At 44.8% G+C, this 24,470-nt stretch overlaps 1 protein-coding gene and 1 pseudogene across 1 annotated transcript in view; both read right to left on the minus strand.

Annotated features, from left to right (window-relative positions):
• The window catches only part of Otoa (otoancorin), a 69,181-nt gene that overhangs the window by 16,128 nt on the left and 28,583 nt on the right, over window positions 1–24,470 (minus strand). Inside the window, exons 12-21 of the mRNA XM_087209110.1 lie at window positions 22,805–23,020; window positions 19,546–19,713; window positions 18,651–18,791; window positions 17,175–17,233; window positions 16,924–17,041; window positions 12,034–12,107; window positions 11,497–11,632; window positions 10,440–10,630; window positions 5,931–6,024; window positions 2,187–2,316 (exon numbers count right to left, since the gene is read on the minus strand). Coding sequence (XP_087065236.1) covers window positions 2,187–2,316; window positions 5,931–6,024; window positions 10,440–10,630; window positions 11,497–11,632; window positions 12,034–12,107; window positions 16,924–17,041; window positions 17,175–17,233; window positions 18,651–18,791; window positions 19,546–19,713; window positions 22,805–23,020 — 1,327 coding nt within the window. The remainder of the gene's footprint in view (window positions 1–2,186; window positions 2,317–5,930; window positions 6,025–10,439; window positions 10,631–11,496; window positions 11,633–12,033; window positions 12,108–16,923; window positions 17,042–17,174; window positions 17,234–18,650; window positions 18,792–19,545; window positions 19,714–22,804; window positions 23,021–24,470) is intronic.
• LOC110344212 (putative C-mannosyltransferase DPY19L2 pseudogene) lies at window positions 12,104–16,334 on the minus strand (annotated as a pseudogene).

Here is a 24,470-nt window from a genome sequence, read left to right on the forward strand (position 1 = left end):
ATAATTATTTTCCATCATTATTATTCAATACCTGCCTGGCCCCCTACATGTTTGAGTTTGCAACCCAGCATTAACGGCTCCAGAGAAAGAGCCCTCCTGTCCAACTGAGACAGTGATTTGCTGTCCACAAAAATCATAGTGGGGGTTGTGGCCTTCTAGTCCCAGGAAAGAAGGGAATGGGCCTATTCCATTCTCCTGGGCCACAAGAGAAACCCATCCATTTCAGTCTTTGCATAAACTGAGCCTTCTCAGAAGAGTTACCTACCAACATTCAAATAAGATATCATCATTGCTGGCCCAATGTGCCCAGCAAGAAATCTCAAGGCTCTTAAGAGCAGTGCTGGATTTTTGCCTCATCTTAGCAGCTGACTGTGACTGCGTGGACTGACTCACCCTCATCAGAGGCCAGGCATTTCCCAAGCCCTATGGCCACTCCCTTCTCACTGTGTCTTCAACACTAACTCACTGGGCTCCAATCAAGATGCAAAGTTAGAGCAGGGTGCCAACTGTGGTCCTAAACATCTTTATCACAACCCACTTGGAGGGAACTGAAGAGTCATCCTTCCTGATTCCCGGGCTCAGTGACAGCACTGCATTACAGAGCAACCAAAGAGCTGAATGGCACAGCAGGGCCTTGATCTTAGTACTCTGTGTGTCCAGGGCTTAGGGTAGAATGTGGCACATAGTAAGTGTTCAGCAAATATTTGTAAAATGAACACATGCACAGCATTAACTAAAATAAAACCAAGTAGTGATTGTGCTGATACACTGATTACTAAAAACACAGCAGCAAGTGACACTCTGAGGCAACTAATAAAAGCCCTAAGTAATAGAGCCTCCTCCCCTGAGTGAGGGAGGTCTTGCCTCATGTGTGAGGCTTTGGGGAGGCAACTGGATTGTGGGTGTGAGACACTGGATCGTGGGCATGTGACACTGAATCCATCTATTGATGAGTTTATGGCTGGGTGTGATGTTGGGAGGTGAAGCCTGGTGGGAAGAGATGGGTCACCATGGACCTGGCCTGGAAATTATATATATATTCCTCCTCCCTTGATGGCCCACTGCTTCCTGCCTGCCATGCCATGAACTTCTCCTCTGTGATGCCCCTCTGCCACGCCATCCTGCCCCGGAGCCAGCCGATGATGAACTGAAACCTCTACAAACTGTGAGCCAAATAAAGCCCTTCCTCCTTTAACTTGTGAGTGTCTGATATTTTGCCCCAGCAAAGAGAAAGTAATGAAGACACTGCCATCATGCCCCCTCTGCCTGGAAGCTCCAACCTGAAATGTCCACATAGACCACACTCCACTCCACAGGGCTTCATTCAAATGTCACCATCTCCATGAGACCTTCCCTGATGGCTCTCCTTTCACATCATGATCCCCTACCAGACTCCCAGCCCCCTTGCTCAGCTGTATTTTCCTTCTTGACATTCGTCCTCATATGATATACTGCATATTTTGCTTATGTATGGAATTGATTGTTTGGCTATACCTCATTTCAAAGTAAGCTCTAAAAGGGGCAGGCATTTTTCCTCTTTAAGTCACATAATAGATGCTTAGTAAATATTTGCTGGATGAATGAAAGCAAGCAAGCACTGATTATTAACTTTGATTATTACAATTACTATTAGGCCTGATTAACTTTGTCTTCTCGTGGCTGGCACAAGTCTGCACATAGCGCCTAGTAAGGATAATAAAAATATCTAACACTTCTTGAGCATTTTCTACATGCCAGGCACTGCTGTGAATATGTTTATAGGTTATGCCCACTAGTCCTCAAAATAATCCAGTGAGGTACAAGGCTTTCGTTTTCCCGCTTTACAGAAGATGAAAGCTGAAAATAGAGAAGTTAAAACACTAACCCAGAGTCACACAACAGTAGTCAGTGGCAGACTCGTAATTCAAATCTGGCCAGCTGCCCCTGTAGTTGCAATATTTAGCTGCTAAACTGTGTGGTTCCTTGAAGCCAATCCTACCCATTAAACCTAAGCCTGAGTAAGAAGTGTGGCGCATGATTTCAAATCTCTTTCCAAGGTGTCGTTCTTTGGCCTGTGGATTTTTGCTATTCTGTTGCTTCCCAAATACTTCATTTGTCCCATGAGCAAGGAGGCCCCTTAATGTCAGAGACTCAGCTCAAAACACCGCCACCCTGGCATGAGATCAGATACCCCAGGGAACACTCACCAGGGATGGTGTGAAAGCTAGGATTCTCATCACTGCTATTCCGAACAGACTCAAAGACAGCCCAGAGAAACTCTTTAGGGGGCTGGATCCCAGCTATCCTTGAAGCTGTGTGTTGAAGAATACCAGGAAACTGTGGGTTAAGAGGGACAGATCATAATCAAAGCACATTACACAGATTTAAATCAGAGCTTAAACAGTAACATTACTTAATGCCCTTTATTCTTCCTCACTGCAGCTTCTCATTTAAATTTAATCCCTAGCCCAACTAACGTGGTCTCTAAAAAGAATCCTATTAAATGACACTTGATCTCCACAATAATCCACTAAATGTTAAATAAGTATATGACATTTTCAATAACCAGAACATCAAAAATAAAGTCATAGGGCCAGGGATTTAGTATGGATTTTTTGTTTGTTTGTTTTGCTTTTGGGGGGGGTACCAGGGATAGGGCCAGGGATTTAGCTCAGTGGTGCCACGCCTGCCTCGCAAGCACAAGGTCCCAAGTTCAATCCCCAGTACCGCAAAAATAAAAATTAAAAATAAAATAAAGTCATAATACTTGACACTGGCTGAAATGTTGGAGACATACACCCTCACTTTTCAGAGGGACTGTTAAATGGTGCATTATTACCAGGGCAATCTGATAATATCTACCAAAATGTAGGTTCGTTTATCCCTTATTGGCGTGGTACTATTCTATTCTATTCTATTTTTAATTTCATATTTACCATAAAAAGAAGCAGGGAAGGGTTACCTTTGGGTTTTGGATAGAGATTAGCATTGAGGAGCTTTGGTTGCCCTGGAGAAGGCATCAGTTCTCATCTGGAACTAATGGACTTTCTAGGGACTTGGGATATTACTGGGGGCCCCATCCGGGAGCCCAGGAAATGCATCAAGCGCTCACACTGTTGTGCACTACTGTGCCCCAGCCTGCCCAGAGAGAAGGCATCTCAGCTCATGTAGTTCTCTCTAGTCCAATTCTCAGGGGCTCGGGCTGCAGAGTTCTCAGTCAGTTTGTCTGGGCTGGGGACCATAGAAGTCCCCAGTTGATTCTCAAGTGCAGCTAAGGCTGAGCGGCCGCTCTAAGACACAGCCGTGAACTGCATGATGACCTTACAGTCAGCGACAGGCCACACACACAGTGCTGGTCACATAAGATGGTAATGGAGCTGAAAATTCCCCGGCGCCTAGTGACACCGCTGCCAGCCCTAACACAGCACATTCCCTACGTGCTTGTGGTGCTGCTGTGTAAACAAACTGACCGCCCTGCGAGTCATCTAAAAGGACAGCCGTGTGCCAATTAACAATATTTTTGTTTTTTGTTTGGTTTTTTTTTTTGGTACCGGGGATCGAACTCAGGACCTTGTGCTTGTGAGGCAGGCACTGGAACCACTGAGCTAAATCCCCGGCCCAACAATGTTTTCCATCAATCCAAGCCCGAGGTGCAACAGTGGGCCCCTGAGATCATGTCGTCTCCTGACGTTAGTTTGTGAAAATACATTCTACGTTGGCACAGTGACAACATCACCTGATGCTGCATTGCTCAGAACTTCTCCCCGCCATTAAGCAATGCATGACTGTGGTTAACTTTTAAAAATGCAAAGTGCATAGTGGAGAGACTGGTATTTTCAATTCTCTATTTTTAAAGGGGAGCATGTGTGTAGGTACGGGTAGGATTTTTCTGAAAGGATGCAGAAGAAACTGAGAACGGTGATCGCCTCTGAGGAGGGAAGCTGGAAACTAGAAATCTGGATGGGAGCAGCTGTTACTTTTCATGCTGTAGCCTTTGGAGCAGTTAGGATTTTTGTTTTTTATCCAGGAGCATATATTACTTGTTTTATTAAACATTCAAAGCATGAAAAAAGAGTATAGAGAATAATGCAACAAAACATCCGTGGACCCACAATCCAGCTTATGAAATAAAACATCACAGATATAATCAATAGGCTCCGCCCTTACTGTTCTGCCTCCCTCCTTCCCCAGAAGTAACTGCGATGCTGAATTTGGCATTAACCATTCTCCTACACACTTTTAAGTCTCTCTTACATATACGCTGGTTTTGCATGTGCTTCAAATTAATTGAGCTAGGGGCCGGGGATTTAGCCCAGTGGCTCTGCCACCTGCCCCGCAAACACAAGGACCCGACTTCGATCCCTGGTACCAAAAAAAAAAAAAAATTAATTGAGCTAGTATTTATTCATGTACTTAGTATCCTACTATGCATATTCTTTGTAACTCAGGGTTTTTTTCAACTCTATGTTGTGTTTTTTGAGATCTCACCATGTTTATATAAGACTGTTGATTTTAGAACTTTCCTTTTTTTTAATACTGGGGATTATTCACATCACATGGAGCTACATCACCAACCCTTTTATTATTTTTTATTTTGAGGTGGATTCCCAATAAGGTGCCCAGGCTGGGCTTCAACCCACAGTCCTTCTACCACAGGTGTGCACCAACCCTCCCCTGAAGTTGATTTTTTAAAGACTAGATCAGTATTATAATATTTATATATCTACTTCTTATGACTGTATGTTTGAACATTGAGAAGATGATTTGACCGTGTGTGATACCAGAGCAATGTGCGTGTGCGTGTGCGTGTGTGTGTGCGTGTGCGTGTGTGTTGGACAGCCCCACTGAGCAGGTACCATGTGCACCTGTGCACTGTGGTACAGGTAGGAGAGTGTGAGGTTTTCCTGCTTGTAGTAGATCTGACTGTTGTTCAGCAGGCATTCACTTCTTCCCCATCCTCCACCTCCATGGAAAGAAGCTACTTCCTGCCCCATAGAGGTGAGGTTTAGTCGTGTGACTGGCAGGCCATTGGCATGTGGCCGAAGTGACAGTGTGTCATTTCTCCAATTAAACGTTTTCACTCCATTTGCTGGAGCTTCAGACCTTCTCTATGAAAAGATCCATCAAGGGCTCCAGAGACAGACTTAGGGAGACTTACGGCTGCCCCAGAGACTCACAGACCAGGCAGCAGGAAACAAGCACTCTTTGTTATATGCCAGTGAGACTGAGTGACTCAGTGTGTGGCCTCACGTACACAGCAGGAGGACACTGATTTCCACTCAGCTTGCACGTCTCGGCTCAGGCTGTCTAATCATAGAGAGTCACCCCGAGCACAATGCCCTGTCAAAGCTGATGCCCAATAAAGCTGTGTCTTGAGGTTCAATGTGTTTGCACAAGTGATTGCAAAAGCCTGGGCATACATGTGCCCAAGCATATCATACTGGTGGCCATAAGACCTTGAGCAGAAGTGGGTGCGTTGGCACACACCTGTAGTCCCAGATACTCAGGAACCTGAGGCAAGAGGATCACTTGAACCCAGGAGTTCAAGATCGGCCTAGGCAACATAGGGAGAGACCCCCAACTCAAAAAGAAACCCAAAAAAGCACTAAGACATGACGATCATGAGTTCAAAGGTAGCCTGGATTACATAGCAAGTCCAAGGCCAGCCAAGCTATGTAGCAAGACTCTGCCTCAAAAAAAACCAAAAGCCAAGTGACAATTCCCAGGCTTCCCACATCTGCCTGGAGGGCCAAGGGGCGGTTCAGGGCTCTACTCAGCTCTTGCCTCACTCCCTTAACCTGGGCCTTGGGCAACCTGAATTGAAGCTAGAAACATCTGAGGGAAAGAGGAAGCTTCCAGAACCACAGACTATGGCACCCACGGGATACAAGTGGCCACACTTTCCTCCCCTTCAAACTCTTCAGCCTCCATGGAAGGAGGCACAGAGGTACCTTTGTGGCAACAGAATGTAGTTCATCTCCAGAGAAGAGTGTGAGAAAAGGTGCCAAGTCCTTCAGAGTCTCTGCTGTCCAGTTCTGTGGGGGTCTACGAAGAGATGACAAGCAGTAAAATAAACCCCATGTGGTGATGGACATCATTTGCCCTTGTACCTTAGCATCTTTATTTTCAAGAACTGACCATTCTTAATACCTAGAAAGGCTGTCAATCACAGGGCTCTACTGTGGCCATGTGGGCATGTGATGCAGACTGACCAATCAGAGCTATCCCTTGGAATTTTGATGGAACTATCAGAGGGACTCTCGTTTTCCTTAGATCTCTTCCAGTAAAGAGGACACTGGAGGCCAATCCTGTCACCAAATGGAGAAAATAAAGGTCACACCAAGGAATTCTGAGCTGAGGAATAGGAGAAACATTTGAGACTCTAGACCCAGCCATGCCTGAACTCAACACCATGTAGTTTTCCATTATATTACATTTTTGAACTCAGCAAATTCCCACTTTTGTAAGTTTGAGTCAAATTATCAAGTTTCTGCAACTTACATTACAATGTTTCCTTCCTTCCATTCCTTAATATAATAAGAGTAATAATGGAGGGGCCAGGGATTTAGCTCAGTGGTTCCACCGCCTGCCTCACAAACACAAGGTCCCACATTTGAAAAAGAGTAATAATGGAGTTTTTCCTATTTAATTACCCAAACAGTCTTCTCTCACAAAAACAAATTTTTTCTCTTGAACTTGGCAGGATAACAGCCCTAACCCAGAACTTTGTTCTAAGATAGATCAGAAATGTCTATAATTAAGTACATGACACTATCTTTGGTGACATCTGTAAAAGAGATCTACCCAATTAATAGTGATAACCCCCACAAGACCAACTGCCCCTGGTGCCCACCTCTATTTCTTCAATAAAAAGTATCATCCCACTAGGCCACGAGTTCATGAGAGCAGAAACCACTCTTACTTTAATAACCACTTATTCTTTAGTCCTAATAGAAAAACAGTTGCCACATACTCAGCACTTATGTGGCGCATCTTATTATACATTCTTTACCTATATTAACTCATGTAAGCATCACAACCACCTGCTGGGAATGATGACTGTCCCCATTCTACAGATGTCAAAATTAAACTGCAAAAAGATTAATCAATTTTTCCCAGGCCACCTGGACAGTAAACGATAGAAACAAAATTTCAACCCGAAGATTGTGACTCCTGAGTTCACGCTGTTAAATTCTACACAATAGTATAATGCCTGTGACACCATAACTGCTCAAAAAATACTTGTCATCTCAGCCCTGACTGATAGCTAGGCTCTCCCTCAGGAGACACTACATGGGAAAGAACAGTTCTGTTTTCTTTCAGGGACCTCTGACTCACTCGGAGGTGCTGGTTCCTATCATCATCCTCCTCCAGTCATAATAAATACAATAATGTAGGAATGCAAACTGGTAGTTACTTTGGAAGACAGTAAGATGCCTTCTTTGAAAACTAAAATCATTCTTACCATATGATCCAGTAACTGCATGCTTTGGTTTTAACCCAAAGGAGATGAAAACTTATATTCACACAAAAATCTGCATATTAATGTTTATAGCAACTTTATTTATAATGGCCAAAACCCATAGGTAACCAAGATGTCCTTCAGCAGATGGCTCTCTACATAAACTGTAGTACATCCAGACAGTGGAGTATTAATCAGCACTAAAAAGAAATTATCTACCAAGCCATTAAAAGACATGGAAAAAAACTTAAGTGCACGATACTAAATGAAAGAAGCAAATCTAAAAAGCCTACATGCTGCATGCTTCCAATGACATGACATTCAGGGAAAGGTGAAATTATCAGTGGTGACCAGAGAGTAAGGGGAGGGAAGAATAAATTTACGTAGCACAGAGGATTTTTAGGGCAGTAAAACCATTCTGAATGACATTTAATGGTGACTATGTTTTCATACATTTATCCAAACCCATAAAATCCACAACACCATGAATAATTCCCAATGTAAACTACAGACTTTGGGTAATAATGGTAATGTAATGACAATAATGTCGATTCATCAATTATAATAAATACATTGCTCTGTTGGGAGATGTTGACAATGGGAAAACTATGGATATATTGGGGCAAGGGATATATGGGAATTCTATACCTTCTTCTCAATTTCGCTATGAACCTGAAACTACCCTTAAAAACTACTCTTTAAAACAATAAAAATGGACTTCTAGAAAGATGGCAGAGTGGTAAACAGCAGCAAAAGAACATCCTCGAGATTCAGAATCCAGACAGTGGAATATAACAACTTGGGGAAGAAAAGAAGGAAGATGGATCCCTGGGAACCAGGACAGACTTGAAGGGAGAATTGGAGCCCACAGGGAAGTGAAGAGACAGACCTCAACTCAGAAAAAGGAAGTGGCAAAGCACTTCCTCCCTGACTCCTGGCTTGCAGAGTGAGAGAGGAGCCTACAGAGACACAGTGAGTTCATGTGACTCCAGAGGTCTCCACGGAGAAACACACCAGTGGAACGGACCAGTGGATGCTGTGAACTACAACAGCTGGTGAGTGACTCTAGTTCAAACATCCCCTGGAGAGAGTGCTTGGCCAGACACCATTTTAGGGAGAGGCCAACTGGACCTTGGACTCAGAGCAGCCGTGGGTTGGCTTCCTCTCAGGGCTCCCAGTGACTGGATGAGGCACAACCACAGGAGACATTCAGGGTCAGAGAGCCAAGGTCAAGCCAGCAAGAGACACCCAGAGTGTTACAGGCTGAACAACTCAGGCCCCAACCCCACAACCAGAGGCCAGGATCAGCCTGAATTTCTGTGGAGTTGAAAGCACCAGAATCAACACCCCACCCTATTCCTACTGCAGGCTGGCTAGGATCATCCACCACAGATCTGGGCTCTGTCTGCCTCCTTTGTCTACCATGACAGTGGAGCCACACCCTGATTGGACACTATCACAAAACTGTAGACCCCAGAAGATAACCACAGGCTTGAAACCACAGAGAAATCTTTTTTCTCTCTTTGCTTTGGTTGTTGTTGTTATTTTTGCTTGTTTGTTTTTATTTTTTCATGAGTGTGGACATTGTTTTTATTGTTTTGTTTAGTTCTTGTTTTTGTTTTTTCCTTCTTTCTTTCTCTCCTGCCTTCTTCACCAGTTTCCCAAAGCTGGGGTAACTGTCCTTTGTCCTTCAGCCTTGCTTCTAATCTTTTTCTCTTCTTTTATTTCTCTATTTTTTCCTCTTATCCCTTTAAAATTTTCTCCCAAGGGTAAAACTGCTCTGTTGAGAGGATATTTACTGTATATGATTTTCTGATTTGTTTTATGTTTTATTATGTCACTACATGTCTTGTACCTATGCTTAAAGTTGACAAATTACCAGTTACCACAGTCTGTCATTTTCTAGACTCTGCTTGATGCTATTGTTATTACTGATTGTACTAATTTAGCCAAGGTGACGTAGTTGTTGTGATCAGTTCTTCTTCCTTATATGCCAATACCAAGATTGTCTGGGGGTCATAAACAATATCATACTCCAGTACCAAAGGACTAGGTGCTAAGTCAAATAGGCAGCAACTTCTCAACTCTAATAAATTGAAGAGGCAGGATCTTGGGATAGACTCAAAAGCCAAAAGCCAGCTATGCTTAGAAGATATATCTGAAAAGTGGTCATTTCCTTAGGAGGTCTCAGTACTAGTAATAAACTATCATATGCAATTTACAAGCGTCAACACAGAAAACGAATTTTTAAAAATAGAAAATGAGAAGACACAGAACCAAGATGCAACCCCAGACCTCCAGCTCACCCAAGGAAAATTCAGGGGGAATTGAGGTGGAAGAAATCAAAAGCCACCCAGCTGAACTTTCTGAAATGACAGCAGTGGAAGTAACAAAGCAGATGAATGAGGCTCTAGGAAAAAAATCAGAAATTATTTCACAGATAATTAAAGAGATGATGACCATAATAAGGATATGGTTAGTGAATCTAGAATAGATACAGATTTAAAAAACAGAGGAGCTTAGGAAAGTGATGGAAACCATGAATGCTCAACATAGGAAAGAAATGGATTCTATGAAGGAGATTTAAACATATCCAGGAGATTAAAAATTCTATTAAAAGTATGTGCAACAGAATCAACCAATGTGAGGACACAATATCAGGCCTAGAAGACAGGTTTGAGGTTAGTGATCATCAAATGAAAGACTTCTTAAGACAATAATAATACGAAACCTTACATTTTAAAGTGGTATCTTTTCAAAACTCTTTCCCTTCCATATGCCAGGGTGTGTCAGTGGCAAACATGTAAGGCTACAATTGTCCCACTTCACAGGGAATCTGAAGCCAAATCAAGGAAGTGCGCTTTTCCAGAATAGGTGCAGGCATCTGATCGTATCCTACGCTACAGACTGTCTTGGCTGACAGGGCAGGAGAGGCGAGCTTTGGTTCCCCCTCACCCAGCACCCTTAGCCCCACAAAGCTGAGCCCCAGCCCTCTCACCCGCTCTGCTCCAGGAGCCTGAGCCTCACCCCAGCCTTCTGCTCAGGGCTGAGGTCTGGACAATCTCTGAGGACGTGCACAGCGGTGGCCCAGGCCCTCGGGGAGATCCCCCTTTCAATGAAGGTCGCAGGTAAGTGGCAGAGCAGGTTCCCCACAATGTCCATGATGTACTCATCAGCAAGGGAATTGTCCTGAAACCAACAAGTGGAGCTGATGAGAGATCCAGCAGGGCTCAAGGACAGGATTCCTTAAAAATACTTCCTGCCTCAAACTTTTTAAAGATATTCCCTGCCATGGACCACAGAGACAGGTCCCCTGATTTTCCCCAGGGAGGCTGATCTCCAAAGTCTGAGAAAACCTAGCTGGGGACATCCTGAGCACTCAGTAGATGAGGGCTGTTGTTGTCACACCTCTAGGGACTCTCCAGAGTTCGACAAGCATCACAATAATAGTATAACATTAAAAAAAAACAGCACTGCAAAGTTTGTATGGCACTTGAAAGCTTTCACGGTTCTTTCTCAAAATGGTAAAAGCTTACATTTATTGTCTGCTCACTATGTGCCAGGCACTGTTTTAAGTATCTGCAGGTCTTGATCCATTTAATGTCCCTAATAACTGTCAGAGGTCAGCACTAATATCACCCGCTTTTTAAAGACAGCTTCCCAGGCAGCCTTGGGTCCTTGCTCTAAACAACACAGTGCCTACTTTATGCCCTCCAATCTCCAGGAGGCACCCACCTTACAGATGAGCAGACTGAGGCTCCGGGAGGGAATGCAACTTTCCCAAAGCCTCATAACTAATTGCTGCATGGCTGGAACTCTGACTCTATACCATGCTTTCTGCCCAGTCCTCCCAGTGGCCTCCCCTCATTCAGGCCCTGGTATAGGAGTCTGCAGAGCCAATTGCCAAATGGCTCCAACCAGTGATTTTAGAACCACAAGTCAGATTTCTTGCCATCACAGCAGGCTCCAGATCCCCTCAAGGGCTCCCCAGATGGCCACAAACACCCCAAGGAGAAGGGACATCAGTGAGAACGTCACTTATGAAATTTCCTTACCAGGCACTGCTGCACTTTCCTCAGGACCAAATTCTTTTTGTGGGAATCTAAAACCAAAGAGTCCAAGTGATTCTTCCCTAGGCTGATCAGAAAGGGCACACACTGGGAGGCTGGGACAGAAGCCAGGAAGCGTACCCTGGAGAGAGAAAGGGAGACTGAGGGGAGGAAGAGATTAGCTCCTCCACATCTGCTCCTGAAACCAAGGTCCACAAAGCAGGAAGTCCCCACTGCTCCTACCAGGCCTGGTTCTCCTCTCAGGCCTACCTCAGAGGCCAAGCCGAGTGAGACCTGCTTCACTAGTAATCGTACAGACATGAGGTGCTTTGCCTTTGGCTTTTAAATAAAAGAAAACCAAGAGAGTTTGAAAATCTATGTGGGGCTCAGAATTTAATTGCTAGTTCCTGAGAGCTTAGGTGTGTAAGGCACTCTCCAGGCTGCCTCTGGATTCTCAACAAAACACGGGTAGAGAATCACTTTGGCTCCAGTGATCTCACCCATGGCTGCCATGCTGGAGAAGAGGGGCCCACGATCACTTACGGAAGTGTGGCCAGGAGGAACAGCGGTATAGTCCACCTGGAAACGTCCCAGTATTTCCACGCCAAACAATTAACCTGGAAGATGAGTGGTTCTAGGAGTTGAGTCCAACAATAACCAGAGCAAACACAGAATGTGGTTCTGTATTCTAGGCCCTGTTCTAAGCGTTTCCTAGATGTTCATTTATATATAAAACACCCTGTGTTGCGGGTACTGCTACTGTGCTCACATTACAGATGAGGAAACAGAGGTAAGAAAAAGATGAACACAAAAGTTTCAGTGTGATAATGTTCATCCCAATTTCGCTTATAACTATAAGAAAGTGAGACATAACCTGAATGTCCAGCAGTAGGGGATTAGGTAAGTAAATTATGACATAAACATACAATACTATGCAGTGGATAGTATAAACTCATTTGTATTTTTTAAGTTACATGTAAATATGTCCATACAGTTCAAAGAAAAAACTCTAAGTTTTCCCTGTACTAATCTGTGGAAGAGGGACACACAATCTTGGGACTATTGACATTTTGGACCAAATAACTGTATTGTGAGGGCTATTCTGTGCGTTGCAGGATGCTGAACAGCATCCCTGGCCTCTGCCCACTAGATGGCAGTAGCATCCACCCACACCCACACCCTAGATGGAACAACCAAGGGTCTCCAAAAGGCCCCTAGGGAGCAGAACAGTCCCCTGTTGAGAAACACTGGTCTAGGGAAATTGGGGGAAATTTTACATCCTCCATATTGTTTTGCTTTATATAGTAATTATGTATTTTCAGTAAAATATAAACAATACAGACAAATTTTCTAATTAACTGGTATCTGAAGGTTCTCACCACTGGGAATCTAAGCAGCACCTTGCTGGGGAAACTGCTCCTACTCCAAACAGGTAGGTCTGCCCCAAAGCAGGTCTGACCTCCGTTCACTTATTCAGTTACTGATTTCCCTGTCTGGGCAGGATTCTTAACGTAGTTTGATGGTTCTCACTTCTCACGAGGGAACTAATTAGAAATGCAAATTATGCCATTCAGGGGTGTAGCTCTGTGGTAGAGTGCTTGTTTCAAAAGCACAAAGCCCTGGGTTCAGCCCTGGTGCTATAAAAAAGAAAGAAAGAAATGCAAACTCTCGGGCCTCACCCCAGACCTGATTTATGGGAAACTGATATTGTGGCCCACAATCTGTAGTGTTTGTTTGTTGTGTTGTTTACCATCCTGGGGGTAGAACTTTGCCTCCCATGTTAGGCAAGCACTAGGCAAGAGCTCTACCACTGAGCAACACCCCTGACCCCCAATTTGTGTTTTAATACGCCTTCCAGGCAATGCTCATACAAGCCCAAGTTTGAGAAGCACTTGCAGAATAAATAATCCAAGGAAATGATTGGGCGCTATGAAAATTTTGCATATTCTCTTAATCTCTTTTTTTTTTGCATTTGGAACAGTTTATTAGTTAATGCAGCTCATCCCTTTTTTTTGTTGAATTCTGCCAACTTCTTTAAAATATCCCCTATGAAAACATCATCTAAAATGTGTTTCTCTAATTTTATGAATGCCAGGTAGTCTGTCTTTCTTCTTTGCTCCACACTTCCAGCAAAACAAATTATTTGAAAATGATAAAATAAATAAAATGTGGCATTCTTTCTTAGCTTTTTTGTATCCTATACTAAAATATTTTACAACAATAGAGGTTGAAAACATAATTTTACTCTTTCTTTTCTGTATATGATTTCATGCCTACTATACGTGAACTAACATGGAATTAAAGCATTTTGTTATCCCAGGAATAGAAAGCCAAGGCTATAAGGGAAGTGTAAGTACAAAAATTCCAAAATGATTAACTTACAGTAAACACACACCAGAATATTACAGATTCAGCATATTTAGCATTCACTAGGCAAAGGAAGAGTAAGTACGAGTCTATATTTGGCTACTTTCTCTTCAAGACAACCACTTACCATTTTTCAAAGCATTATTGTTGGGTAGGTTTTATTGGAAGAAAGGGTTTATAAATCATGACCTTCCTCATCCAAAATCAAACCTAAATGAGGACTTACAGATGTGTATTACAAAAGACGTTGGCTGGAGAGAAAGGCTATATCCAAAAAGTCAGGGGCCATTAAGATAGAAAGGCATTCAAGATTTAGCATCTGCTAATCTCATTTGATAAATTTAACTGGATTTTCCTTTCTGATTATGTTTAACGGCCAATTTTCGTTTTACCCAGATATTAAGAAAACCACTGGGTTCTAAAGACAGGTTAATACCAGTTGAACTTAGGTTGAGAACTAGTCAGGGGGAAATACTTAACTGGTTGGGTAAGCAAATTTCTAGAGATTCAAAACGAGCTGTTTTTAAAAATACTTCAACTAGAAAAGATCTTCAAAGACAGTGGAAATTATAGAAGATCCTTCCTGAGCATTATTAAAATTATCTATGTGACAAGCTTAACAAGGCTGACATTCAATGGAGAAAAATAAATTTGCCTTTAGTAACCAGAAAAACTTTAAGCAATTCTTAGTCTCTTATTTTAAGCATCTCTTATTAAAACCTGTGATTTAATGAATGTTAAGTCTGCATCTTTGATGCCTTCTCTGCACCACCTTCTTTGCATGAGAAGTGGCTGAAATAACGTCCTTCTCACTTAGCTTCCAACCCTCTGTACCAGGCGGTTTGAAACATGGTGGTGAAGGAAGGCACTGCATCTGGGAGCAGGGTGCTGCTGAACAACGGCTTGGCGGCACAGAGGGGATCTTCCATGTCCCCATTCTCAGGGCACTGCAGCCAGGCTTAGCTCTCCAAATACACCATGCTCCTTCTAAAACATAATAACAGGCAACTCCAGCAATGTATCTCTCACTCTCACAGATGCTTGACTATACACAGGATAAACTATTTTCATTCAGCCCTCGAGTCTGCATCCTCTAGGGTGATGGCTCACGCTGGGGTGCAGCATGGACAGCTTGAGGCTCACTGTCAGCACAGCTCTTGCAAAAAACAGCATCTGGTCGGATACTGCATTTGATCCACTGAGTAAGTTCTTTCTGAGGCAAATTAGTAAAATCTCCCATTATGCTCCAGTGATTATAGATTTTTGCACAACCTTGTATTGATAGCACTGTTAGAATGCCAAAGATAAAACTCTCAAAACGAACTCTGTGAAAAAGTCAACCAAAGAGCCATCGAGAGCAGATCAAGGAAGCCACAATACACACGTGCTGTGTCACAAACAGCTTCAGCCTCAAAATCAAAATAGCAAGGGCTGCCAATGCTAACAACAGCAATGTGTGAAAAACCAGCTCACCATGTTTAAGGAGCTGTTTTCTCAGATAAGCGTTTGTAGATAAGGCACATAAAATGTCATGAATAGGTCTTTTAAAGATAAAATAAGTGATCACCATAACTGGAACCAATCACGTCTTTGTGTATCTCAGTCGCTTGTTCCATCAAGTCAGACTCAGGAGCACGGGTGTACATTAAGGTATCAAAATTTGTATACTGTAAGATTTTGGTTGCTATAAGGTCACTCAGGCTAGTGTGGTCTGAAATGCCTAAGATTTTAGACGTCAGAAATTTCCACATGATTATTCCAAGGCACCAACCACAACAACCTTGAATTTGTCAAAAGTTGAGTTCAGATACTTCCAATCTATGAATTTTATTTCTCTTTAGAATTATCAGCCGTGCCATTACACATCACGGGGTGGGGGTGGGGGGGCTCTCCACGCTTGAAGGAGTAGCACAGCACTGTAATTAGACCTCCTGATTGACTCCCACTCAGGTATGCAGCGAGGTGAAGAGCAATCCCATCGTTAGTCCATTTGGGATAAGAAGCAAGCAGGCCCTCCAGTCCTTCACGGCTCTCAACTTCCTAGGAGACCCCACTCTGGTGACACTCCAGCAGGCGCTGGTTTCCCGCCCAAATAAATTCATCATTCCTGTGGCTGCGATGCAGTACGCTAGGACTCCCCCTGGATAAGTTCAGAATCGTTTCACTGTATTAATCGCAAGGCGATGCTCACTGAGCCTGTCATTCCTAATCATCCACCTGCTTTCCAAACACGAAGGTGTTCCGGTAATGGTCTTGAAGTACGAACAAGAAAGTCCCATTTCATTGCACAAAGACATCTCCTCTTCCAAAGCGGAGAGGTGAGAAAAGGAGCGGTCATTCTCCAACAACGATGTTAAATGTCTCCAGTGCAAAATTCCCACAAGGACCAAAGGCGCAGCGCGGCTGCGGGTCCCGGGGCTCTGCAGGGCGCGCTCCCGGGGCCTCGTCCTCCCGAGCGCACGCAAAGGATCGCAAAGGATTTACGCCAGTGGTTCCGGGGATGGGGAAAGAACCCACCGCTGGAAAACTAACCTGGGTCTGAAGCCCCAGGTACCCGCCGCCTCCCTCTCAGGACTCTCTGCAGCCAGCACTGTGCCCGAGGCTTGCTTTTTACTAACTTGGCTACTATAAAAAGTCAGTTACTGCCTCCAGTCTCCCCAAAGAGCTAAAGCTTCCCTGGGACCGTTTAGAAAATAAAAAAGAAAGAAAATGCTCTTAGAGAATTAATTGTTCCCATTCTCAGCAAACCGTGGAAGGGACAGGAATGTTAGATGAGGGGGACCTTCAGTCCCAGGAGGACATGCTCCGCCCAAACATGCAGAAGGGTATACCTTACACGTTTTTAAGGTTCACAGATGAGTATGGGAAAACCAACTTGTCCAAACTTTGGCTGAAGTGATCTAGGTACTTGGAGATGTTAAAAAGAAATGTTTTGTTCAATATTAGGTGTCATCACTTGAATCTGAATAATTCTGGCATAGGTAGCTTCAGATACCTCAGTCATTCCAGGCCCAGTGCATAGGGGAAAGAGAGAGAGAGAGAAGCAGGTAAAAGTCTCGGTGGTACCTGATCCAGTGAAAGCAGAGAGAGATTGTTCTCGAAATACTGGAAATGGGCCAGGAAGGAGTTGCCATCCATGGCGTCAATGTGAGCGCACGTCACCCCTTTGACCAGCTGCCCCACACTAGAAAACAAAGCAGGACCAGGAGGAGAGAGAAAAGGTGGAGCGAGAGAAGACGGGTTCATTCTGACATCGGGTACAGGTGGGACTGTTCAGCTCTCCCTCCAGAGCCCTGGACTGAGTTATACTCTCCTACCTCAGGAGTTCCTCGGGCCTTCTGGTCACCTTTGACAGAAGCTCATACAGAAACAAGGCCTAAGGGAAGAGAGAGATTGAAGAGCAGATGGAGCCCAACACCAGGAGCCTCCCATTTCACAGATGGGAAAACAGGGTGAACAGAGTATGCTACTAACCCAGGACCAAACACTTGCTAAGTGGCCATGAGAATTGGAACTCATGTCATAGTGATCCCAGGGGCCACGTGGTTATATTCCAGACAGAGCTACAGTTTTGCTTGCTGTGCTCTCGGAAGCCACTGAGCCTGGAGGACTCTGCACCCCCTCTCTGCGGGCCCACCTGCTAGTCGGAGCACAGGGCATCCCAAAAGCAGCTGAATAGCCCAGGATCGGAAGTGCCATCCGTAAGGGGAGGCCTGCTGCAGTGTGCTCCGCAGCCCTCCCAGATGAGCACTCTAGGAGAACAATGCATAGTCGGCAGGGGACTCATTTGTTTTAAGGAGTGTAATTTTACAGAATACCTAACTTGCAGATGCGATCAAGTACGACATTCATCTATTTTATAGACTTTGAAACTTTGAACATAATTCCCCAAGCAGAGTAAATTATGAGCCAGCACTAGACAGGCACTTCTGTAACATGGCAGCTGAGGGCCTTCAAACATCGGGAAGGCCCAGATGAGAGGACCAAGGGTGGAGGGAAGCCCTGGGCACCCTGTGTGTGGCCCTGGAGATTTCCTGGGGCCCGAGGTCAGGTTCAAGGATCCTCTCAAGCTCTTCTGAGTCTCAGGAAATAGCAAGTCCATTAGCTCAATTGCTGGAACAAAAATAGCTGATGTCCTTGGTGGCAGGGTATATTTTCCAAAGTAAAATAATAGCTCCTGCCACTGAGTTTGCTGATGGTTTGTTACACAGCAATCAATCACTATAACATCATACAACCATGTAAGATGCTGGAGCAAAACCCCCAGGAAAAGAGAGGGATTTTTTTTTGGTCTGTTTTGCTCATATCTGCACTTCCAGAACCATGAGGAACACTGGGCATGTGGTTAGTAGGTACTCAATAAACACTTGAGGAGTGAATGAAATAAAGTGGATGAGCTAGACATAAAGACAGAGAAAGCTCTATGGCCAGGCATCAGTCTCAGTAGCACATTCTCCCCAGTCCATCTCAGTACTAGCAGCAGTATTTAATAGTGCATGTGATGACCACTAACATTTACAGCACACTGTGCATGAGCAGGTAGCATGATTTAGCGATCCTCGCCAGAAATTATCCCCACTTTGCACATGAGAAACAGCTTCCCCAAACCTAATAAATAAATGGGAGCTAGAATTCATGCTAGGTCTTGCCTAACTTCTTAACATTATGCTATGATGCCTTCTGGGTTGAATCACTCAGAAGAAAAAAAAATTGCTTTTACCAAATTAACCCAAAAACAAACCGCTCCCAGGAGACAGAAATACAGGCTTGATCTGTGCAGATCCCACTGGTACCTGGCTCCTCCGAAGCTCCTTTTCCTTCAGGCCTGTAGAGTTGAGTCGGGGTTCTCTCCGTAAGTCAAAGAGAGACACTTCCTTAAAGAAAGCCCCTTGCAGCTCCATGATGCTTGCGGCAGTGTCTCCTGCTTCGTTCAGCTGTCCAAAGAGAAAAGAAAGATGGTGAGAACCTTCTAAAAGGTGTATGGAGACCTGGGTAAGAGCTAGAGACTGCTCCATGGGCACATCAGATCCACTTAGCAACTCAATGAGGGAGAGACTATCAGTGTACCCATTGGAGGTGGGAACATTAAGGCTTAAAAAGTGATTGGTTGAAAGCCAATAAGTGAGATTCAAGCCCACGTCTGTGTTATTCAAAACCCCACACTATTTTAACCATACCTGCTCCCACTGTCCACAAGGAGCTAATGTGTAGGCTAAGGCCCTTGGCCTTGATTTCCTAATTGATTTTGCAGTTGGACACTGTGGGCTTGATAAGACAAGTCCCACTGCCAAGTGAGAAAGGCAGGTAGCCATGACTTCAGATCCCAGAAGGGGCCTTTCAGAAACACTCTCAAAACTTCAGCTTCATTTTTAGGCTTGAAAAACAAGTTTTTAAAAAGTTATTAGGTCAAGAAACCTTGTTTAAGAAAAGCCTTCCTGATGAGACTGGAGAGAGGAGCAATGAGGTCTGTCTGGGAAGAACCACAGCACGGCCAAAGGCTCTGTCTGGGAAAAGGAAAGATGAGCCTTCAGGAGGAGGCATTCTGGGGCTTCAGAACAACCCTCTATACCAGTGACTGAGACAATCACAGCCCTGAACAAATGGCTCAGTGTCAGCCCATTCACAAACGCCCACGCTGCATTCTCAGGGAGCCACTGTGTGGCTAAGGACCAGACATCTCCCTCTCACCTTGCTGAGGACACCGTGCTGCTGGGCAGGTGACAGATCTGACAGGTGCTGGGAGACTGTGCTTCTCAGCACCTGCACGAGGTCCTTGCCATCCATGTTGTGGAAGGCCTGGGTGCCAACCCCCGCCAGCAGCACGCCCATCTGGCTGACGTTGTGGAAGGACAGCACCTGGCAGAGGACAGCCACAGGGTGAGACTTTGCTCTGGCCTTTCGCCTCCTGGACCTACTGTCTGCATGTCAGGTATTGGGGCGGATGACACCTGAGGGACACAGTGATGAGCAGGACAGATGCTGCACTCCCAGACCTTTCTTACTTCTGTCAGAAAAGAAAGTTGTGATTTCCACATGAAGGATCCCCCAAAGACCCATGTGTTGTTGGTTCGGTCCCCAGGGCAGCAGTGTTTAGAGGTGGGGCTTTGGGGAAGAGATTGGACCTTGAAGGCTCTGAATTCCTCAATGGATTAACCCATGGATGAGCTCGTAGGTTAATGGGCATATTAGGGCCTAATTGGATGGAGCTTGTCACTGGGGCTGTGGCTCTGAAGGGTATATTTTGTACCTGCCCTTCCTCTTGAGTTCTTTTCCTTTCACTCTACTTTCCTTCTGCCATGAGGTGAGCACCTTTCCTCCCCTATGCCCTTGATGCTCCACCAGGTTGTTCTGCCTCATCTCAGGCCCACCGCCGTGAGACTGGCCAGCTATGGACTGAACCTCTAAAACCATGAGCCAAAATAAATCTTTCCTCCTTTAAATTGTTGTTCTTCGGTATTTGGTCACAGAAGAAGAAGAAAAAAATGCTAAGACAAGAATTAAATACCAAAACATAAGTTACATGATAAAGGATCTGCTGGGGGAATTACTATGTTATTCAAGCCCATAATATAAATGTCAAGAAATGGTGCCTTTAAGACCCAGTGGGCCTGTGTGTGTGCGTGAATGAGCATGTGTGTCTGTGCATGTGCATTTAATTTGAACTAATTGACAACATTTTAAATTGTTTTTAATTTTTAGATTAACTTGTTTTATGGGAAGAATTCCCATAGAAGTCCACACTTGAGTTTCTGTTTTAAAAAAGAAATCTAAACATCAGGCAAAACATTCCCACCTAGCCACGAATAGTAAGAGCTGAACAGCAGCTGCCCCTTGAGATGGGGGATGGGTTCCCGGTTTACCCAGCTCCTCACCCCCAGAGCCCTGAGATACCCCATGCCTCTCACTCATGTCACCGGACAGGTGTCTACCATGGAAAGGCCCCACACTCATCTGCATCCAGGTAGAAGCTGTGGTGGAAATAAATGTTTTAGGATGCAAGTCTGATATTTGAGGTCAAATATGGTCAGAGCTGGATATACTGTCAGAAATGAGGCTGCTTTCTCCCCCCTCCCTTACAGTGAAGCTGCCAGATGGTTTTCCGTATAATCAAGGGTACAACTTGCTTCTACAAAAGGATAGATGAGAAGTTTCATTCAGTTATTCTCTGTAGAATGAATAGTCTCTTATTGACCCCAGAGAAGGCGAGAACTTTAGAGCTCTTAGCCTCTGAGTCAAAGTGTTCTGTCCCTTGGTAGGAGGAACTGCACACTGGAGAAGAGACAAACTCCTTTTTCCAGGGTTATTAGGGGACAAAATAGTCACCCTCAGCTTCCTAAGACTAAATCCACAGAGAAATAGCAATGTGGACCTATGGAGCCCCTGTCAAGGTGCAGTGACTTGAAAAGCCTTCAAGGCCTTCAAAATAAAGTCTCCATGAGGCTGTAAAGAACAAGACATATGGGCCAGCCTTGGCCTTCGGTCAAAAAGGGTAAGTGTTTGGGTGACAGTGGCCGAGGTGCCATGGTAGAGACAGTGTGGGCGCTCAACAAGCAGACACTTGGTTCAATCCCAGCTTTGTCCTTTTATGCAGATTTGCTGATTCCCTGACATACCCTGTGCGTGACATAAATTACCTGAAAGTTGAAGATTATAACACCATTGACCTCATAGGGCTGATGGGAAGATTAAATGATTAATTCACTTAGAACAGAACCAGGCACAGAGTAAGTGCTTGGTAAATATTTGTCTTTGTTCCATATTGGAATTGGTCCTAATCTAATGGTCATGAGCCAGTTGGCATCCTGGGAAGTAGCTGTATGTGTGAGCTGAAGGACCAAGACACACAAATGCTTAGGGCTCAAGTTTCTGGAGTCTGGCGCTCTTTCACCTGGACCCACACAGGGAGACTGGTCCAAAGGAAGATCTATTTCCATCCCACAAGCAGCTAGAGCGTAGACTAAGGCTCTTGTTCCAAACGGGACCTTCTGCCTTACGTGTCCCCTCTTCAAGGCCCAAACTAGAATAAACAGTGTCACCCCTGATCCTATATTGAGGAATGTGCTAGCAGCCTCGAAAATAAGCAAGAAACTGCCAAGTGTGGTCGTGCACACCTGTAATCCCAGCGGTGGGGAGGCTGAGGTAGGAGGATTGCTGTGAGTTCAAGCCCAGCCTGGGCTACAAAGCAAGACCTTGCCTCAAAAAAAAAAAAAAGCAAGAATTCCCAGGGACAGACCCCACACATTGATCAGCAGCTCCATGACAGTTAACACACACACTCAAACTCTACTATGCCACCTGGTGTTCAAACATTTTTATATCACCCAACACATAAAATTCTGCAGCAACATGCTATTGCTACCCATTTAACAAAGAAAGAAACTGAGGCAAAGTGAAAGTGAGCAATTGTACATAGTCACACAATCAGCACATGACAGGGTGAGTATTCAAAGCCAGGCAGTCCTCCTCTGCACTACCTTCTCACTGTCCAGTTGCTCCTGCTGTGTATGTCCATCACCAACTGTTATGAACAAAACGTTTGTGTCCCCCAAAATTCATATGTTGTAGTCCTAACCCCAGTGTGATGCTATTTGGTGGTGGGGCCTTGGAGGTTAGATAAGTTCTGAGATAATTAGGGCTGGGTGGAGCCTTGGCCCACTGGAATCAGTGCCCTTATAAGAAGAGACACTGGGAAGCCTGGCCTCATGGAGGTCACGTGAGCACATGGCAAGATGGTGGCCTCCCATACGCCAAAAGAAGAGGCCTCAAAATAAAACTTAATTCATCAGCACCTTGACCTTGAACTTCCCAGCCTCCACAACTGTGAGAACTAAATTTCTGTTGTCTTAGTCACCCAATCTATGGTGTTTTGTTATAGCAGCCTGAGCTGACAAACACACTGGCCCTCAGGTCTTAGGGTTCTCTAGGGAGACTCAAAGTTCCAACTGACCTTTTCATGGGCCAAGTACTTGGCAGACAAGATGATGACCTGGCTTTTGGCCCAACCTGAGACCTGGTTGAGAGTGGAGATGGCAGCGTGCACGGCCTCAGGGGACAGAGATTCCAGCTGACTGGAGGTCAAACCCACAACCGCATCCGACAAAGAGCCCAGGGTCTCGTTAAGGGTCTGGTTCTCTGTGGCAATGTCCAGGAGGTCAGCTTTGAGCTATGAGGAGAGCAAACTGGAATGAGCATTGGCAGAAAGCAGGGCTGTGGCTCCCTCAGCTGTTTCCTGGGTACAGGACCCCGCCACCCCTCCCCATCCCTGCCCCATCAAAGCCTGCAAAGAAGGATAGAAGGGGACTCCTGCCATGCTCGCTCAGAACACCTCTCACCTGGCTTTAATGTGCTGAAAATTCAACTTGAGTTTCATTTAAAAATTCATGAGTTATTAAATCAACCTTAAAGCATGGCAGGAGGGAATTTTCCTTCCTTATAACTCCACTGAATTCTTGCAGCACATATTTTCCTTTTGTGACCTTGCACTCTATATCCATAAATACAGCCATTTTTCTTTTGGGAAATATCTGGAGGCTTTTTCATGATAATTTGTAATCCGTGAAAAAAATCATTCTCAACAGTACAAGAAAAGTTACAGTGTTCTGAAAATCCTAGTTCATAAAAATAACTAAGAGGCCGGGGTGTGGCTCGGTGGTGTAGCACTCGCCTAAAACGAAAAAAGGCCTGGGTTTGATGCCCAGCACAGAAAGTAGAGGAGAGAAAGGAAGGAAGGGAAGGCGGAGGGAGAGGGAAGAACTATGGTTAGCAATTGGGTGTACAGCCTTCTAAGTCAGTTTTTACACAGTTGTAATACAAACAAGAGTACAGTTATCTGGTCTGTGTTTGTCACATGAAACTATGTCTTGTACAGCTGTGGTCATTTTTATTATTTTATTGCAATAGGCCTGCAGAGCTATAGCCAAATGTGCTTCCCAACTGCTTCTGATAAGGAAAGTAATAAACTCTCTACCACAGCCCAACCTCTATAACAAAAGCAATGGGGATGGTGCCTGGAACACCTGAATTTGTGGGAACAATATATTCACTTCAGAGCGGCGCGCGACTGTTCCGTGCAATTTGGAAAGAGCCACCAGGGGCCAGCAGAGTGAAGTAGAAGAAACCTGGCCGCGCCTGGCTTCTCTCAGTTTAGTGGGTGGGCTTCCCTGGGGCAGCTCCCGTGTCTGTAAACGGAAGGGTGGGCTGAGTGGGTCTCAGAGAGCGGTTCTTGACGGGTTGCAGCAGCACCACTCGGGAACTGGTTAGAAATGCAGATTCTCAGGCCTCGCCCCAGCGTTGCTGAAGCAGAGGCTCACGGCGAGAAGCCCGGGAATCTATGTTTAATGATCCTGCCCAGTGCATCCGCTGCACCCTTGTTTGAGAACGGCTGAGATGATCCCACAGGGCTCCCCCGCGTCTACTTTTATTCGACTTCCTTCTCGGTCAGGGCTGCAGGCCTCCCCCCTTTGTGGCCATAAAATGTATTTTTCTTATTTTTGGCTTGAGCTTGCTTGACAAGGATTTCTTTTCCTTGAAAGTAAAAACGCATACACATCGACGGAGATAGGTGACCCGGATGTGAACTGTCAGATGTGACGGGATTTGGGGGTTATGTGTGA

The sequence above is a fragment of the Heterocephalus glaber genome, unplaced genomic scaffold (assembly GCF_053883595.1).
Source record: "Heterocephalus glaber isolate CG9 unplaced genomic scaffold, H.glaber_assembly_v1.0 deba00000943, whole genome shotgun sequence".
In the NCBI taxonomy this organism is placed as follows: Eukaryota; Metazoa; Chordata; class Mammalia; order Rodentia; family Bathyergidae; genus Heterocephalus; species Heterocephalus glaber.